The 20,260-nt window shown below is 39.9% G+C and overlaps 1 protein-coding gene across 1 annotated transcript in view; it reads left to right on the forward strand.

The window, feature by feature from the left end:
• SPAST (spastin) overlaps positions 1 to 20,260 on the forward strand; it is a gene marked incomplete in the record, with an annotated part of 171,477 nt that overhangs the window by 119,169 nt on the left and 32,048 nt on the right. Inside the window, 2 exon segments of the mRNA XM_053710921.1 lie at positions 15,143 to 15,234; positions 16,480 to 16,559. Of these exon segments, the coding sequence (XP_053566896.1) occupies positions 15,143 to 15,234; positions 16,480 to 16,559 (172 nt within the window).

The raw sequence follows: 20,260 nt of genomic DNA on the forward strand, positions 1-20,260 counted from the left end.
AGTAAACTTCATTAGGTACAATCGATTATTGGGAACTCATTAAAGGGGAGATAAATTTACATTAGTGCTCCTTTAAATGGAAAGTCAATGTTAATCAACATTTAGCAATTGAAAATAAAGATATATATCTATAGTTGGCACACTAGCTCCACTTAATACTACAATACTGTAGTACTGGAAAATGGTAAGTGATATCACTAATGTGTCGCAAGAAATAATAACATGGAATATTACGATTAAGTCAAGTTAGCCTATAAATACATCCACGTTATACGAGAGGCAGCTCCACTTGAAGCAACAGGTGAAAGTGTCAATCTGAAAACCAAGAAGACAAAAAGGGGCGCCTCATAAGGTAACCATCTGAGGATGTGTGTGTATACTAGATGAATAAAAATAAACTCACAAGTGTGATGGTACTTATGGACACAAGGTATTTGAAGGCTGAAACCTCAGCACAGACTCTCTCCAGAAGACACTAAATATCTGGAAAGGGTGTGTGTGTGATACTTGGCAGGTGTCATTCAACTCTATGGAACCTCATCAAATGCTGGCCCAAAGCAAAGCTGGATCCTCGCATCAATTGTCTGAGAGAAAGGGTGAGCGCACACCCAAGGAGCCAATAAATGGCAGGGGATATGAAAAGTTAAAACATTTATTGATAAACAACTTTTCACAACGCCCTCTCTCTGTTCTTTTTTTATTCATCTAGTATACGTATACATCCTCAGATGGTTACACTATGAGGCACCCCTTTCTTCTACAAGATATGACAAGTCCACGGATTTCATCCTTGTGGGATTTATCCTCCTGCTAACAGGAAGTGGCAAAGAGCACCACAGCAGAGCTGTATATATAGCTCCTCCCTTCCCTCCACCTCCAGTCATTCTCTTTGCCTGTGTTAGTAATAGGAAGAGGTAAAGTGAGGTGTTAGTTTTAGATACTTCAATCAAGAAGTTTTTTATTTTAAAATGGTACCGGTGAGTACTATTTTCCTCAGGGGGATATCATCAGTCTGGAAATGAAGAGATCTTTTTTCTACCCTGAGGTTGATGATCTTAGCAGATGTTACTAAGATCCATTCTGGTTCCCACAGAGCTTCTGAAGGTAGTGCAAGAGAAATCTTCAGTGTGGAGAATGGTGTCATGCTACAAGCAGTATTGAGGTATGTTCAGTCTTTTATTTCTGAGGAGACTTGGTATATCAGAACTGGCTGACATTATTTCCCTGTAAGGGAATCGGTAAACAGTAGACCGGTATTGATTATGGTGTTACTGAAATTACTGTATTATGTACATATTGAACTACCATGCTTAGGTACTTCAACAGGGGATTGACACTGGGCTACAAAGACAGCATGAGATTGTCTCAGGGAGAGAGGCAGCTGTGACACTTTATATATTTTTTATTACTTGGCATAAACATTAAGTGTGTGTGAAGGGGGCCACATGGCTTGTTAAAAACGCTTCCCGTGCGGTTATGGAGTCTGTGAGTGCGACGCCCACGGTGGGCGAGGCCTACTTTGCACGCTCAGACGCGCAGTTTTCTCTTCACTAGAAGGCAGCAGGCATTATCTCCGGTGGGGCCTAAAGTTGATTTTCAGTCACCGGATCGTTGTCGAGTCAATCTTGTGTACCCTGAGGGCAGGTAGGCGCCACAGCAGAGCTGTGGCGAGGTGCAGGGGCTGTTTTTTTTGTTAAAGTTTATTTTCGATATAAAATGTCTCTTTAAAGGGTGATTTAACCTTTACTTAAAGGGTGCAATAATTTTTGGCAAAATTGAACTGTTTTTAATGATTTGTTAGTGATAAAAATAGTTTTTGGTGCAGTACAGAAAAATTGTTGCGCTTTTATTTCTTAAAGGCGCGGTAAGTTTTTTTTCAAAAAATGTTTTGAATCAGTAAATAAGGTTTTTAACGACTATTGTGGCTATTGCTAGTCTGTTTAACATGTCTGAACTTGAGGAAACTCCTTGTTCTATGTGTTTAGAGGCCATTGTGGATCCCCCTCTTACTTTGTGTACCTCTTGTACTGAAAGAGCCTTACAATGTAAAAAGCATATATTATGTAAAGAAAGTGTGCCTAAGGATGATTCTCAGTCTGAAGAGAATCAGGATATGCCGCCTAATTCTCCCCAAGCGTCACAACCTTTAACGCCCACCCAAGCGATGCCGGGTTCCTTAACCGCGTCTAATTCTTTTACTCTGCAGGATATGGCTGCAGTTATGTCAACTACCCTTACTGAGGTATTATCTAAACTATCAGTGTTACAGGGTAAACGCAGTAGGACAGGAATCAACGTAAATACTGAGTCCTCTGATGCTTTGTTGGCTATTTCCGATGTACCCTCACAGGGGTCTGAGTTGGGGGTCAGGGAACTTTTGTCTGAGGGAGAACTTTCGGAATTGGGAAGTGTGTTACCTTAGACAGATTCGGACGTCATCTCCTTTAAATTTAAGCTGGAACACCTCCGCCTGTTACTTAGGGAGGTTTTAGCAACTCTGGATGACTGTGACCCTATTATGGTACCACCAGAGAAATTGTGTAAAATAGACAAATATCTGGAAGTACCAGCTTACACTAATGTTTTTCCGGTTCCTAATAGAATCTCAGAGATTATAAAGGAGTGGGACAGACCGGGTATACCGTTCTCTCCTCCTCCTAATTTCAAGAAAATGTATCCCATATCAGTCACCATTCGGGACTCTTGGCAAACTGTCCCTAAGGTGGAGGGAGCTATATCTACCCTGGTTAAGCGTACAACTATTCCTATTGAGGACAGTTGTGCTTTTAAAGACCCTATGGATAAGAAGTTAGAGGGTCTTCTAAAGATATTATTTATTCATCAGGGTTTCCTTTTACAACCAACAGCCTGCATTGTTCCAGTTACTACTGCAGCGGATTTCTGGTTTGATGCTCTAGAAGAGTCTCTTAAGGTTGAGACCCCTTTAGAGGACATTTTAGATAGAATTAAGACTCTCAAGCTAGCTAATTCTTTTATTAGAGATGCCGCCTTTCAAATTGCTAAGTTGGCGGCGAAAAATGCAGGATTTGCCATTTTAGCGCGTAGAGCGTTATGGTTAAAATCGTGGCCTGCTGATGTGTCATCTAAATCAAAGCTCTTAGCTATTCCTTTCAAGGGTAAGACCCTATTCGGGCCTGAGTTGAAGGAAATCATTTCTAACATTACTGGAGGTAAAGGTCACGCTCTACCTCAGGATAAGTCTTTTAAGATGAGGGGTAAACAAAATAATTTTCGTTCCTTTCAGAATTTTAAAGGAGTACCCTCTTCTTCCTTTTCCTCCACAAAGCAGGAAGGGAATTTTTCTCAGGCCAAGTCCGTCTTGAGACCCAACCAGGCTTGGAACAAGGGTAAGCAACCCAAGAAGCCCACTGGTGCTACAAAGACAACATGAAGGGGCGGCCCCCGATCCGGAACCGGATCTAGTAGGGGGCTGACTTTCTTTCTTTACGCAGGCTTGGGTAAGAGATGTTCAGGAACCCTGGGCACTGGAAATCGTGACCAACGGGTATCAACTGGAATTCAAATATTTTCTCCCAAGAGGGAGATTTCTTCTTTCACGATTGTCTGTAGACAAGATAAAAAGAGAAGCGTTCTTACGTTGTGTAAAAGACCTCTCTACTATGGGAGTAATTTGTCCCATTCCAAGATTAGAACAGGGACAGGGATTTTACTTAAATCTTTTCGTGGTTCCCAAAAAAAGAGGGAACGTTCAGACCTATTTTAGACCTCAAGAGTCTAAACAAGTTTCTCAGAGTTCCATCCTTCAAGATGGAGACCATCCGAACAATTTTACCAATGATCCAGGAGGGTCAATATGACCACCGTGGACTTGAAGGATGCATACCTTCATATTCCTATCCACAAGGATCATCATCAGTTCCTAAGGTTTGCCTTCCTGGACAAACATTTTCAGTTCGTGGCTCTTCCCTTCGGGTTGGCCACAGCACCCAGGATCTTCACGAAGGTTCTAGGCTCCCTTCTGGCAGTTCTCAGGCCGTGGGGCATAGCAGTGGCGCCTTATCTGGACGATATTTTGCGTCAACTTATCATCTGACAACATCTCATACAGACACAGTGTTGTCCTTTCTGAGAACTCACGGGTGGAAGGTGAATCTAGAAAAGAGTTCACTAATTCCACGGACAAGGGTTCCCTTCTTGGGAACTCTGATAGATTCTATAGACATGAAAATATTTCTGACGGAGGTCAGAAAGTCAAAAATTCTAAATACATGTCGAGCCCTTTAGTCCAATCCTCGGCCATCAGTGGCTCAGTGTATGGAGGTAATTGGATTGATGGTGGCGGCAATAGACATCATTCCGTTTGCTCTGTTTCATCTCAGACCACTGCAACTGTGCATGCTCAGACAGTGGAATGGGGACTATGCAAATTTATCTCCTCTGATAAATCTGGATCAAGAGACCAGAGACTCTCTTCTTTGGTGGTTATCGCCGGATCATCTGTCCCAAGGGACAGGTTTCCGCAGACCCTCGTGGGTGATAGTGACAACGGATAATAGATTGATAATATCTGAAATTGAATACAACTTAGTGCTGAATGGTCTGTTTTTGCTTGGCCTCCAAAACAAATATGTTTAATAGTCTCCGCCCAGGAACAGCAGTGCTCTGTGGGTCCCAAGCAGTATGTCTACAATGTGTTTAACCCCTTCAATTGTATAAAGTTTATAAACCAATACTAACAATACAAATTCCATTTTCATGCTATTTACATCAGTCAAGACCTGATGTCCAGGGGGATAGCTGGGGGCACTAGCTAAAGAGGACTTTTAGTTAAAAATAAAAACAGAAGATTTCAATGCATTTTTATAAAGTGGCATGGTGAATTACTGGCATTAAGTATTAAGGTAACTACATACATATGCTATAATAAAGTTGTGTTTTTAGTTATATTGTGATGATAAAATAAGCAGGCCCCTTAGTTTAGTAGAACACCAATCAAACTCTAGCTATATATTTTTGCTTTCCTTAGTAGCACTTGACAACAATCGGGTAAATAGAAGTCGTCTCTTCCTGCCACTGATTCTTATTTTATTCTGTCCTCAAGACACTATGCATTTCCATTTTATATTTTTAAGATATTCCCTAGGATTTGAGCATTGGTATACTTTGCAAATCTGCAGCACTGCATTTTCCCCCTTCATTATGTGTTTTTTTTTTTTTTGGTAGTTTGAATTTGGACCCACTGATGTCACCTGCCAATGTCCTTACACAAAATGGTGCTGTGTAGGGACTTAAAGGGACATTATACACTAGATTTTTCTTTGCATAACTGGTTTGTAGATAATCCATTTATATAGCCCATACAGGGTTTTTTAAAAAACAAAGTATAGTTTTGGTTATTTTTAAATAACATTGCTCTGATTTTCAGACTCTTAACCAAGCCCCAAAGTTTTAGAATACCGAGGTATACCTACATTAGCTTACTCCTGTTTGTGTAGAGTATTTTAATATGCAGGGGAGGGGGGGGTTGTCTGTTATTTCCCACTTAAAGTGGGTGTTCTTGCTACCTTTTTAACAGTTAAACTGGGAGCTTCTAAGTATGTTTTACACAGTTGTATACTGGATTTTTATATCCGTATCTGTGCATATTATTCTTTATAGTAGTGTCTATTAAATTCAGTTATATGAAAATTGGTGTATACTGTCCCTTTAAATTTGTTCTCTAAGTCTCTCTCCTTTTTTTTTTTTTTTTCTTGTCTCAAGCTAACCACTCGCATAAAGGGACGGTAAACACCAAAAATGTTATTGTTTAAAAACATAGATAATCCTTATTTGCCTTTCCCCAGTTTTGCATAACCAACACCGATATGTTAATATACTTTTTACCTCTGTGATTACATTGTATCTAAGCCTCTCCAGGCTGTCTCCTTAGCTCAAATCTTTTGACAGACTTGCATTTCAGGCAATCAGTGCTGACTCTTAAATAACTTCACAGGTGTGAGCACAATGTTATCGACATGACTTACATGAACACCCTCTAGCTGTGAAAAACTGTCAAATGCATTTGTTTAAAGGGACACTCAAGTCAAAACAAACTTTTATGATTCGAAAATAACATGCAGTTTTAAGACACCTTCAAATTTACTTCTATTATCAAATTTTGCTCAATCTTTTTATATTCACACTTTCTGGGGAACAAGTTCCTACTGAACATGTGCACAAGCTCACAGGGTATACGTATACTAGTTTATAATTGGCGGGCTGATGGCTATCACATGATACAGGGGGATGAAAAATGTGAGGAAAAAATAGTTGTCAGAAAAAAAAATCTACTGCTTATTTGAAATTCAGAGTAGGTGTGATTGCATTGTCTTTTTATTATGCACCTGTTAATTATGCAATTCTACTGCATCGAGTGGTCCTTTAAGAGGCAGCTTCAAGGTTTTAGAAATTTGAGCCTACCTAGGTTTAGCTTTTAACTAAGAATACCAAGATAACAAAGCAAAATTTATGTTAAAAGTACATTGTCCGTTAAAGATACATTAAACTCAAAATTGCATTACCCCCACATTTAGTTAAGAGGTCAGTAAAGCCAAAACTAAACTTTATGGTTTACATTGAGCATGTAATTTCTAAGCTCAGAAGCAGCAATGCACTACTGGGAGCTAGCAGTTGATTGGTGGCTGCACATATATGCCTGTTGTGATTGGCCAACTGAATGTGTTCCGCTAGCTTCCTTTAGTGCAGGGGTCAGCAACCTTCGGCTCCCAGATGTTTTGGAACTACATTTCCCACGATGCTGAGACACTCTTTAGGCTATCTGAGCATCATGGGAAATGTAGTTACAAAACATCTGGGAGCCGAAGGTTGCTGACCCCTGCAGTGCAATGCTTCTCCTGAGCCTACCTAGGTTTTCTCTTCAGCAAAAGATATCAAGAGAAAGAAGCAACTTGTTTAATATTACATTCTCTATCTGAATCATAACATTTTAGCCTTGACTTTAATGTCAGTTTAAAACTTTGCAATGCACGTGCATCTTTTATTTTGCCTGACGTTCCTGTAATTTAGTTCTGGAATGTGTAGAATTTATAGAGTGGTTTGTGGGGGATCAGGGAGGTGTGCGAGGAGGGTTCCCTACAGGATGTAGTTGCAGCTTAAAGAAACATAAAAACCCATGATTCAAATAGAGAATACCATTTTAAACTATTTACAACGGGCTGCTATTTAATTTGCGGTATATATGCGGTATCTACCAATGTATACAATATAGTAAGTGATGTAAAAAGGAGGTAGATAGAATATCGATAGAATAATAAAATTTAATGTACAATAATAGTATACAATATAGTGCCGGCACTAGTTAAAACAATATGATAATATCGAACATATAATAAAATAGCATGTAAAACAATTAGCGGTGCAAGAATGTAATATATAAACTACGATAGTAAATCACAGCTATGGAGATAGTAATCCAGGATAAAAGGCTGGCTTGCTGGATAATTATAACAGCGTGTGGCTAGCTTGCTGAATAATTATAGCAGCGTGTAGCTGCAGGTGTGTCCGTATTGGATATAGAGCAAAGTTCTCAAATTGGGTATACAAGTTACCGTCTCTGAAGTGTATATAGTTGTCCGTTGTTTTTGAGCTCCGTGACTTTTATGCAGAGTGATTCTCCTGATATAAATGTAACCAGAAAAGATTTTTAAAGGTCACGGTGTGTAGTAATTTCTTCTGTGCTTCTGTAGCTTCCTTGGATAATGGTTAAAGTAGCAGGGGTAGGGGTAGGTCCTGGGACCGAGGTATTAGCTAACTACTGATATGATGTCCCACAGCTATACCAATGAGTCCTATTACCCTTACCAAAAAGAGAATCGGGAGCTTGTTTGAGACTCCAGGAGTACTTAGATACTCGTGAGACAGACACAGGTGGTAAACAGATCATGGGTCGGAATATTAAGCATGTATCCACCACTCTAGTATGATGAGGGATATTGCACCGTACCTACTGTAACCACTATGTATCAAAAGTTAGAATAGGAGGTAGACGAGCAAATCTACGCGTTTCAGCCCCGTAGGCCTTTATCAAGATGCTCGTTCTGTTGTAATCCAGGTTTAAATACATATAGGATCTTCCTTATTGGTTGAAAGGTTTCCTCCTTAGTAGGTGCCGTTCAGGTTTAATACCGTAATCTTGTGTTAGGTAATTGCCATTTAAATGAGATGCTATTTCTTTGAATATACCGATCATAAACAGCCTAAAAAATGTCTGCATTTAAATGGCAATTACCTAACACAAGATTACGGTATTAAACCTGAACGGCACCAAATACACCTGTGAATCTGATTGGAAAACACACCTACTAAGGAGGAAACCTTTCAACCAATAAGGAAGATCCTATATGTATTTAAACTTGGATTACAACAGAACGAGCATCTTGATAAAGGCCTACGGGGCTGAAACGCGTGGATTTGCTCGTCTACCTCCTATTCTAACTTTTGATACATAGTGGTTACAGTAGGTACGGTGCAATATCCCTCTCATCATACTAGAGTGGTGGATACATGCTTAATATTCCGACCCATGATCTGTTTACCACCTGTGTCTGTCTCACGAGTATCTAAGTACTCCTGGAGTCTCAAACAAGCTCCCGATTCTCTTTTTGGTAAGGGTAATAGGACTCGTTGGTATAGCTGTGGGACATATCATCAGTAGTTAGATAATACCTCGGTCCCAGGACCTACCCCTACCCCTGCTACTTTAACCATTATTCAAGGAAGCTACAGAAGCACAGAAGAAATTACTACACACCGTGACCTTTAAAAATCTTTTCTGGTTACATTTATATCAGGAGAATCACTCTGCATAAAAGTCACGGAGCTCAAAAACAACGGACAACTATATACACTTCAGAGACGGTAACTTGTATACCCAATTTGAGAACTTTGCTCTATATCCAATACGGACACACCTGCAGCTACACGCTGCTATAATTATTCAGCAAGCTAGCCACACGCTGTTATAATTATCCAGCAAGCCAGCCTTTTATCCTGGATTACTATTTCCATAGCTGTGATTTACTATCGTAGTTTATATATTACATTCTTGCACCGCTAATTGTTTTACATGCTATTTTATTATATGTTCGATATTATCATATTGTTTTAATTAGTGCCGGCACTATATTGTATACTATTATTGTACATTAAATTTTATTATTCTATCTACCTCCTTTTCTCCAACATAGGTGTGTCCGGTCCACGGCGTCATCCTTACTTGTGGGATATTCTCTTCCCCAACAGGAAATGGCAAAGAGCCCAGCAAAGCTGGTCACATGATCCCTCCTAGGCTCCGCCTACCCCAGTCATTCTCTTTGCCGTTGTACAGGCAACATCTCCACGGAGATGGCTTAGAGTTTTTTAGTGTTTAACTGTAGTTTTTATTATTCAATCAAGAGTTTGTTATTTTAAAATAGTGCTGGTATGTACTATTTACTCAGAAACAGAAAAGAGATGAAGATTTCTGTTTGTATGAGGAAAATGATTTTAGCATCCGTCACTAAAATCCATGGCTGTTCCACACAGGACTGTTGAGAGCAATTAACTTCAGTTGGGGGAACAGTGAGCAGTCTCTTGCTGCTTGAGGTATGACACATTCTAACAAGACGATGTAATGCTGGAAGCTGTCATTTTCCCTATGGGATCCGGTAAGCCATGTTTATTAAGATAGTAAATAAGGGCTTCACAAGACTGTAGACTTTTTCTGGGCTAAATCGATTCATTATTAACACATATTTAGCCTTGAGGAATCATTTAATCTGGGTATTTTGATAAGATTATATCGGCAGGCACTGTTTTAGACACCTTATTCTTTAGGGGCTTTCCCAAATCATAGGCAGAGCCTCATTTTCGCGCCGGTGTTGCGCACTTGTTTTTGAGAGGCATGACATGCAGTCGCATGTGTGAGGAGCTCTGATACCTAGAAAAGACTTTCTGAAGGCGTCATTTGGTATCGTATTCCCCTTTGGGCTTGGTTGGGTCTCAGCAAAGCATATACCAGGGACTGTAAAGGGGTTAAAGTTAAAAACGGCTCAGGTTCCGTTATTTTAAGGGTTAAAGCTTCCAAATTTGGTGTGCAATACTTTTAAGGCTTTAAGACACTGTGGTGAAATTTTGGTGAATTTTGAACAATTCCTTCATATTTTTTCGCAATTGCAGTAATAAAGTGTGTTCAGTTTAAAATTTAAAGTGACAGTAACGGTTTTATTTTAAAATGTTTTTTGTACTTTGTTATCAAGTTTATGCCTGTTTAACATGTCTGAACTACCAGATAGACTGTGTTCTGAATGTGGGGAAGCCAGAGTTCCTTCTCATTTAAATAAATGTGATTTATGTGACAATGACAATGATGCCCAAGATGATTCCTCAAGTGAGGGGAGTAAGCATGGTACTGCATCATTCCCTCCTTCGTCTACACGAGTCTTGCCCACTCAGGAGGCCCCTAGTACATCTAGCGCGCCAATACTCCTTACTATGCAACAATTAACGGCTGTAATGGATAATTCTGTCAAAAACATTTTAGCCAAAATGAACACTTATCAGCGTAAGCGCGACTGCTCTGTTTTAGATACTGAAGAGCATGACGACGCTGATAATAATGGTTCTGAAGGGCCCCTAAACCAGTCTGATGGGGCCAGGGAGGTTTTGTCTGAGGGAGAAATTACTGATTCAGGGAACATTTCTCAACAAGCTGAACCTGATGTGATTACGTTTAAATTTAAGTTGGAACATCTCCGCATTCTGCTTAAGGAGGTATTATCCACTCTGGATGATTGTGACAAGTTGGTCATCCCAGAGAAACTATGTAAAATGGACAAGTTCCTAGAGGTCCCGGGGCTCCCAGAAGCTTTTCCTATACCCAAGCGGGTGGCGGACATTGTAAATAAAGAATGGGAAAGGCCCGGTATTCCTTTCGTCCCTCCCCCCATATTTAAAAAATTGTTTCCTATGGTCGACCCCAGAAAGGACTTATGGCAGACAGTCCCCAAGGTCGAGGGAGCGGTTTCCACCTTAAACAAACGCACCACTATACCCATAGAAGATAGTTGCGCTTTCAAAGATCCTATGGATAAAAAATTAGAAGGTTTACTTAAAAAGATGTTTGTTCAGCAGGGTTACCTTCTACAACCAATTTCATGCATTGTCCCTGTCGCTACAGCCGCGTGTTTCTGGTTCGATGAGCTGGTAAAGGCGGTCGATAGTGATTCTCCTCCTTATGAGGAGATTATGGACAGAATCAATGCTCTCAAATTGGCTAATTCTTTCACCTTAGACGCCACTTTGCAATTGGCTAGGTTAGCGGCTAAGAATTCTGGGTTTGCTATTGTGGCGCGCAGAGCGCTTTGGTTGAAATCTTGGTCAGCTGATGCGTCTTCCAAGAACAAGCTACTTAACATTCCTTTCAAGGGGAAAACGCTGTTTGGCCCTGACTTGAAAGAGATTATCTCTGATATCACTGGGGGTAAGGGCCACGCCCTTCCTCAGGATCGGCCTTTCAAGGCCAAAAATAAACCTAATTTTCGTCCCTTTCGTAGAAACGGACCAGCCCAAAGTGCTACGTCCTCTAAGCAAGAGGGTAATACTTCTCAAGCCAAGCCAGCTTGGAGACCAATGCAAGGCTGGAACAAGGGAAAGCAGGCCAAGAAACCTGCCACTGCTACCAAGACAGCATGAAATGTTGGCCCCCGATCCGGGACCGGATCTGGTGGGGGGCAGACTCTCTCTCTTCGCTCAGGCTTGGGCAAGAGATGTTCTGGATCCTTGGGCGCTAGAAATAGTCTCCCAAGGTTATTTTCTGGAGTTCAAGGGGCTTCCCCCAAGGGGGAGGTTCCACAGGTCTCAGTTGTCTTCAGACCACATAAAAAGACAGGCATTCTTACATTGTGTAGAAGACCTGTTAAAAATGGGAGTGATTCATCCTGTTCCATTAGAAGAACAAGGGATGGGGTTCTACTCCAATCTGTTCATAGTTCCCAAAAAAGAGGGAACGTTCAGACCAATCTTAGATCTCAAGATCTTGAACAAGTTTCTCAAGGTTCCATCGTTCAAGATGGAAACCATTCGAACAATTCTTCCTTCCATCCAGGAAGGTCAATTCATGACCACGGTGGATTTAAAGGATGCGTATCTACATATTCCTATCCACAAGGAACATCATCGGTTCCTAAGGTTCGCATTCCTGGACAAGCATTACCAGACCAGAGTGGGTCATTGTCACGACCGACGCCAGTCTGATGGACTGGGGCGCGGTCTGGGGATCCCTGAAAGCTCAGGGTCTTTGGTCTCGGGAAGAATCTCTTCTACCTATAAATATTCTGGAACTGAGAGCGATATTCAATGCTCTCAAAGCTTGGCCTCAGCTAGCGAGGGCCAAGTTCATACGGTTTCAATCAGACAACATGACAACTGTTGCGTACATCAACCATCAGGGGGGAACAAGGAGTTCCCTAGCGATGGAAGAAGTGACCAAAATCATTCTATGGGCGGAGTCTCACTCCTGCCACCTGTCTGCTATCCACATCCCAGGAGTGGAAAATTGGGAAGCGGATTTTCTGAGTCGTCAGACATTGCATCCGGGGGAGTGGGAACTCCATCCGGAAATCTTTGCCCAAGTCACTCAACTGTGGGGCATTCCAGACATGGATCTGATGGCCTCTCGTCAGAACTTCAAAGTTCCTTGCTACGGGTCCAGATCCAGGGATCCCAAGGCGGCTCTAGTGGATGCACTAGTAGCACCTTGGACCTTCAAACTAGCTTATGTGTTCCCGCCGTTTCCTCTCATCCCCAGGCTGGTAGCCAGGATCAATCAGGAGAGGGCGTCGGTGATCTTGATAGCTCCTGCGTGGCCACGCAGGACTTGGTATGCAGATCTGGTGAATATGTCATCGGCTCCACCATGGAAGCTACCTTTGAGACGAGACCTTCTTGTTCAGGGTCCGTTCGAACATCCGAATCTGGTCTCACTCCAGCTGACTGCTTGGAGATTGAACGCTTGATCTTATCGAAGCGAGGGTTCTCAGATTCTGTTATCGATACTCTTGTTCAGGCCAGAAAGCCTGTAACTAGAAAGATTTACCACAAAATTTGGAAAAAATATATCTGTTGGTGTGAATCTAAAGGATTTCCTTGGGACAAGGTTAAGATTCCTAAGATTCTATCCTTCCTTCAAGAAGGATTGGAAAAAGGATTATCTGCAAGTTCCCTGAAGGGACAGATTTCTGCCTTGTCTGTGTTACTTCACAAAAAGCTGGCAGCTGTGCCAGATGTTCAAGCCTTTGTTCAGGCTCTGGTCAGAATCAAGCCTGTTTACAAACCTTGGACTCCTCCTTGGAGTCTCAACTTAGTTCTTTCAGTTCTTCAGGGGGTTCCGTTTGAACCCTTACATTCCGTTGATATTAAGTTATTATCTTGGAAAGTTTTGTTTTTGGTTGCAATTTCTTCTGCTCGAAGAGTTTCAGAATTATCTGCTCTGCAGTGTTCTCCTCCTTATCTGGTGTTTCATGCAGATAAGGTGGTTTTACGTACTAAACCTGGTTTTCTTCCAAAAGTTGTTTCTAACAAAAACATTAACCAGGAGATTATCGTACCTTCTCTGTGTCCGAAACCAGTTTCGAAGAAGGAACGTTTGTTGCACAATTTGGATGTTGTTCGCGCTCTAAAATTCTATTTAGATGCTACAAAGGATTTTAGACAAACATCTTCCTTGTTTGTTGTTTATTCCGGTAAAAGGAGAGGTCAAAAAGCAACTTCTACCTCTCTCTCTTTTTGGATTAAAAGCATCATCAGATTGGCTTACGAGACTGCCGGACGGCAGCCTCCCGAAATAATCACAGCTCATTCCACTAGGGCTGTGGCTTCCACATGGGCCTTCAAGAACGAGGCTTCTGTTGATCAGATATGTAGGGCAGCGACTTGGTCTTCACTGCACACTTTTACCAAATTTTACAAGTTTGATACTTTTGCTTCTTCTGAGGCTATTTTTGGGAGAAAGGTTTTGCAAGCCGTGGTGCCTTCCATTTAGGTGACCTGATTTGCTCCCTCCCTTCATCCGTGTCCTAAAGCTTTGGTATTGGTTCCCACAAGTAAGGATGACGCCGTGGACCGGACACACCTATGTTGGAGAAAACAGAATTTATGTTTACCTGATAAATTACTTTCTCCAACGGTGTGTCCGGTCCACGGCCCGCCCTGGTTTTTTAATCAGGTCTGATATTTTATTTTCTTTAACTACAGTCACCACGGTATCATATGGTTTCTCCTATGCAAATATTCCTCCTTAACGTCGGTCGAATGACTGGGGTAGGCGGAGCCTAGGAGGGATCATGTGACCAGCTTTGCTGGGCTCTTTGCCATTTCCTGTTGGGGAAGAGAATATCCCACAAGTAAGGATGACGCCGTGGACCGGACACACCGTTGGAGAAAGTAATTTATCAGGTAAACATAAATTCTGTTTTTACATCACTTACTATATTGTATACATTGGTAGATACCGCATATATATATATATAGAGCTCTTTGCTTTTATTAGCGCTACCCTGCAAATCCTTTTTTCCATGGTTTATTTCATTAACGATTTGGAGATTCGTTAATGTTTTAGGGTAGCTACACAGAGCTAGAGAGTGTCAGTATCTTTCACACCATTTTTTTAGTGCTATTTAATTTGTTTTGATCTCTTGGTATTCTTTGTTGAAAAGTATACCTAGGTAGGCTCGAGTTCAGAGCCATTTCCTGATTGGTGGCTGTACATATATGCCTCTTGTCATTGGCTTATTAATGTGTTCAGCTAGCTCGCAGTAGTGCATTTTTGCTCCCTAAATAAAGATACCAAGAGAGTGAAACAAAATTGATAATAGAAGTCATTTGTAAAGTAGTTTTGAGCTTCATGTCCCTTTTTTAATAATAAATTTGTACAAATCTTTCTTTGCATACTTTCACCATGTTTTCTAGTTAAAACTAGTTTTTGTCTTCACATGCTGCTTTTGTAAGAAAAGCCTGATTGGCCACTATTTTCTCCTGTCTGGGCTATATGTAAACTGATGACTATTAACCCCACTAGTTAAATAGAAATCGGACAATGTTTAACAGCTGTAATGTTCTTTTACAGATGAGGTCGATAGCCTGTTATGTGAAAGAAGGGAAGGAGAGCATGATGCTAGTAGGCGGTTAAAAACAGAATTTTTAGTGGAATTTGATGGTGTAAGTACTTTTTACTCTTTAAATATTAAGAAATTACATACATACACATACACGCATACATACACGCATACACACACACACACACACACACACACACATATATATATATATATATATATACCAAAATTCATTAAAATTATGGGGGGGGGGGGATAAAAAACTGAACTTAAAATCCTCCATGTCTCAAAATTAAATCAATGTAAATATTTGCATAGGAAATTAGCACACCTAGGCAAGAATCCCCACTCGCTTTTTCCCCAGAAATAACTCGGATACAATGTGCATAGCATAGCTGTGTTAAAACAGTTTTTTTGAAGCAAAAAACTGAGAATTTGCATACCTTACCCAGAATTCTCTTGTGAATTGGTAACATTATATATGAGTTATTTCTGGGGAAAAAGCGTAATATATATATATTAAAACTACATGAGAATAATGTTTTATAATAACTTTAGGATAATTTGCATGGTCCTATATAAGTTTACAGTGGTTTTATTTATATATATATATATATATATATATATATATATATATATATATATATATATATATATATATATATATATTTAATCTTCTCTATTTGATTTACGTTTAAATTTCTCTTAATGTTTTGGAAGTTTAAATTCAAGGCCTATGTTTAATTGCAATTGAAATATTTATTTCCCGATATCAACATATTTAGTTATTAAAAACTAAATAGAAGTTTAGTTTTACCAGACAGTTAAGTGTAGAGCTGCATGGAATCTAAGGTTAAGATATCACTGTTTAGCATTGTTTTTATTTTTAAAAACTTTGATTGTTTATCCCCTTCGCTCCCTTATGACGTTCTATGCCGTCCTAACTGCACCGGGCTTTAAAACCCATAGGACGGCATAGAACGTCATAGCCGTTTTGGCTGCCTGTACTAAAGCCAAAGGTGCTTCCTGAATGGAATGGTGGGCCGGAGGGCATGCCTAGCGTCACAGGCACTCCCCCATGACATAATCCCATCATTGAAATCACGCGATCGCATGAACAATCGCGTGATTTCAATCTTATACTTATTTGTTCCGATGTAGACAAAGAAGTCCAGGCGGGAAGGGGTTATGCATATTCAATTAGATGATTTGGGATCTCTTATTTAGCTACCATTAGAATTGCTTTAACTGAAATAGTCTGTTTAGATATTTTCATCTTTGCACTATTTCTCTTTAAATGTTAGTAATTTTCTCACAACTTTATATGTTTAATTTGTTTTGCCAACAGGTGCAGTCTGGGGGTGATGACAGAGTCCTTGTCATGGGGGCAACCAACAGACCTCAGGAGCTTGATGATGCTGTTCTCAGGTGCCACATATATTTTGTTATAGAAGGGTTTTGGGGGTTAAACGTGTGTTTTTTTTTTTTTTTTTTTTTGTTTACTAAAGGGACATAAAACCCCCCCCAAAAAAATTTCATGATTCAGATAGAACATACAATTTTAAACAACTTTCCAATTTCTTTCATGTAATTGGCAAGAGTCCATGAGCTAATGACGTATGGGATATACAATCCTACCAGGAGGTGCAAAGTTTTCCAAACCTCAAAATGCCTATAAATACACCCCTCACCACACCCACAATTCAGTTTTACAAACTTTGCCTCCTATGGAGGTGGTGAGTAAGTTTGTGCTAAGATTTCTACGTTGATATGCGCTTCTCAGCATTTTGAAGCCCATTTCCTCTCAGAGTACAGTGAATGTCAGAGGGATGTGAAGGGAGGATCACCTATTGAATGCAATGATTTCCCTAACGGGGATCTATTTCAAAGGTTCTCTGTTATCGGTCGTAGTGATTCATCTCCTACCTCCCTTTTCAGATCGACAATATACTCTCATATTCCATTACCTCTACTGATGACTGTTTCAGTACTGGTTTGGCTATCTGCTATATGTGGATGGGTGTTTTCTGGTAAGTATGTTTTCATTACTTAAGACACTCTCAGCTATGGCTTGGCACTTTATGTATTTATATAAAGTTCTAAATATATGTATTGTACTTATATTTGCCATGAGTCAGGTTTCAGTATATTTCCTTTTGCAGACTGTCAGTTTCATATCTGGGAAATGCATTTTTTAGGAAAATGTATTCTGTCATTTCTGTCATTTTCAAATTTGCGGGCAGAATTATTCTCACAAGGGCGCAAAATTCTAAAGTTTATTGAGTCATTCTTGGCGCAAGATTTTTTTGGCGTGAAGTTCCGTTCGTTGACGCAAATTCGTCATTTCCGGCGTCTTAGTTGACGCTGGGTCCTTTCACAAGGTTGCGTCATCTATAACGCGAGTGTGTCGTTTCCGGATGTTTTTGGCACCAAAAAAAAGTTTTTCTTTTTGTTGTGCGTCATACTTGGCGCCAAATATTTTCATTATTTAAGACCTCATTCTTTTTTGCCTCCTGCCTTTTTTCTATGTCAGAGGGCTATGCTGTTTTTTCCCATTCCTGAAACTGCCATATAAGGAAATTGATCATTTTGCTTTATATGTTGTTTTTTTCTCTTACATTTGCAAGATGTCTCAATCTGATCCTGTCTCAGAAGTCACTGTTGGAACTCTGCGGACTGATAACAGTTCTACCAAAGCTAAGTGCATTTGTTGTAAACTTGTGGAGGTTATACCTCCAGTTGTGGTTTGTAATAGTTGTCATGATAAACTTTTATATGCAGAGAATGTATCCATCAGTAATAGTTCATTACCTGTTGCTGTTCCCTCAACATCTAATGCACAAGATATACCTGTACATTTAAAATAATTTATTTCTGATTCTATTCAGAAGGCTTTGTCTGCCATTCTGCCTTCTAATAAACGTAAAAGGTCTTTTAAAACTTCTCATAAGGGTGATGAAATTTCAAATGACCAGCAACATACTGAATTATCCTTCTCTGATGAGGATTTATCTGATTCAGAAGATCCTGCCTCAGATATTGACACTGGCAAATCCTCTTATTTAAAATGGAGTATATTCGTTCTTTGTTAAAAGAAGTGTTGATTACATTAGATATGGAGGAAACTAGTCCTCTTAATATTAAAACTAGTAAATGTTTAAATTCAGTTTATAAAACTCCTGTGGTTATTCCAGAGGTTTTTTCAGTTCCTGATGCTATTTCTGGTATGATTTCTAAGGAATGGAATAGGCCTGGTACTTTTATTCCTTCTTCAAGGTTTAAATTGTATCCTTTGCCAGCAGTTAGATTGGAGTTTTGGGAAAAGATCCCCAAAGTTGATGGGGCTATCTCTACTCTTGCTAAAATGTACTACTATTCCTATGGAAGATAGTACTTCTTTTAAAGATCCTTTAGATAGGAAACTTGAATCTTATCTAAGGAAAGCTTATTTATATTCAGGTCATCTTCTTAGGCCTGCAATTTTTTTGGCTGATGTTGCAGCTGCTTCAACTTTTTGATTGGAAACTTTAGCACAAGAAGTATCGGATCATGATTTGTCTAGCATTGTTAAGTTGATTCAACATGCTAATAATTTCATTTGTGATGCCATTTTTGATATTCTCAAAATTGATGTTAAATCTATGTCTTTAGCTATTTTAGCTAGAAGAACTTTGTGGCTGAAAACTTGGAATGCTGATATGACTTCTAAGTCCAGATTGCTATCTCTTTCTTTCCAATGTAATAAGTTATTTGGTTCTCAGTTGGATTCAATAATTTCCACTGTCACTGGGGGGAAGGGAGTTTTTTTTTCTTTCATGTAATTAGCAAGAGTCCATGAGCTAGTGACATATGGGATATACATTCCTACCAGGAGGGGCAAAGTTTCCCAAACCTCAAAATGCCTACAAATACACCCCTCACCACACCCACAAATCAGTTTTTACAAACTTTGCCTCCTATGGAGTAAGTTTGTGCTAGATTCTACGTTGATATGCGCTCCGCAGCAGGTTGGAGCCCGGTTTTCCTCTCAGCGTGCAGTGAATGTCAGAGGGATGTGAGGAGAGTATTGCCTATTTGAATGCAGTGATCTCCTTCTACGGGGTCTATTTCATAGGTTCTCTGTTATCGGTCGTAGAGATTCATCTCTTACCTCCCTTTTCAGATCGACGATATACTCTTATATATTTACCATTACCTCTGCTGATTTTCGTTTCAGTACTGGTTTGGCTTTCTACAACATGTAGATGAGTGTCCTGGGGTAAGTAAGTCTTATTTTCTGTGACACTCTAAGCTATGGTTGGGCACTTTATAAAAAAGTTCTAAATATATGTATTCAAACATTTATTTGCCTTGACTCAGGATGTTCAACATTCCTTTTTTCAGACAGTCAGTTTCATATTTGGGATAATGCATTTGAATCAATCATTTTTTTCTTACTTTTAAATTTGACTTTTTCCCTGTGGGCTGTTAGGCTCGCGGGGGCTGAAAATGCTTCATTTTATTGCGTCATTCTTGGCGCAGACTTTTTTGGCGCAATTTTTTTTTTCTGTTTCCGGCGTCATACGTGTCGCCGGAAGTTGCGTCATTTTTTACGTTCTTTTGCGCCAAAAGTGTCGGCGTTCCGGATGTGGCGTCATTTTTGGCGCCAAAAAGCATTTAGGCGCCAAATAATGTGGGCGTCTTATTTGGCGCTAAAAAAATATGGGCGTCACTTTTGTCTCCACATTATTTAAGTCTCATTATTTATTGCTTCTGGTTGCTAGAAGCTTGTTCACTGGCATTTTTTCCCATTCCTGAAACTGTCATTTAAGGAATTTGATTAATTTTGCTTTATATGTTGTTTTTTCTATTACATATTGCAAGATGTCCCACGTTGCAACTGAGTCAGAAGATACTTCTGGAAAATCGCTGCCTGGTGCTGGAGCTACCAAAGCTAAGTGTATCTGCTGTAAACTTTTGGTAGCTGTTCCTCCAGCTGTTGTTTGTATTGAATGTCATGACAAACTTGTTAATGCAGATAATATTTCCTTTAGTAAAGTTCCATTACCTGTTGCTGTTCCATCAACATCTAATACTCAGAGTGTTCCTGATAACATAAGAGATTTTGTTTCTAAATCCATTAAGAAGGC

Source organism: Bombina bombina, chromosome 4 (assembly GCF_027579735.1).
Source record: "Bombina bombina isolate aBomBom1 chromosome 4, aBomBom1.pri, whole genome shotgun sequence".
In the NCBI taxonomy this organism is placed as follows: domain Eukaryota; kingdom Metazoa; phylum Chordata; class Amphibia; order Anura; family Bombinatoridae; genus Bombina; species Bombina bombina.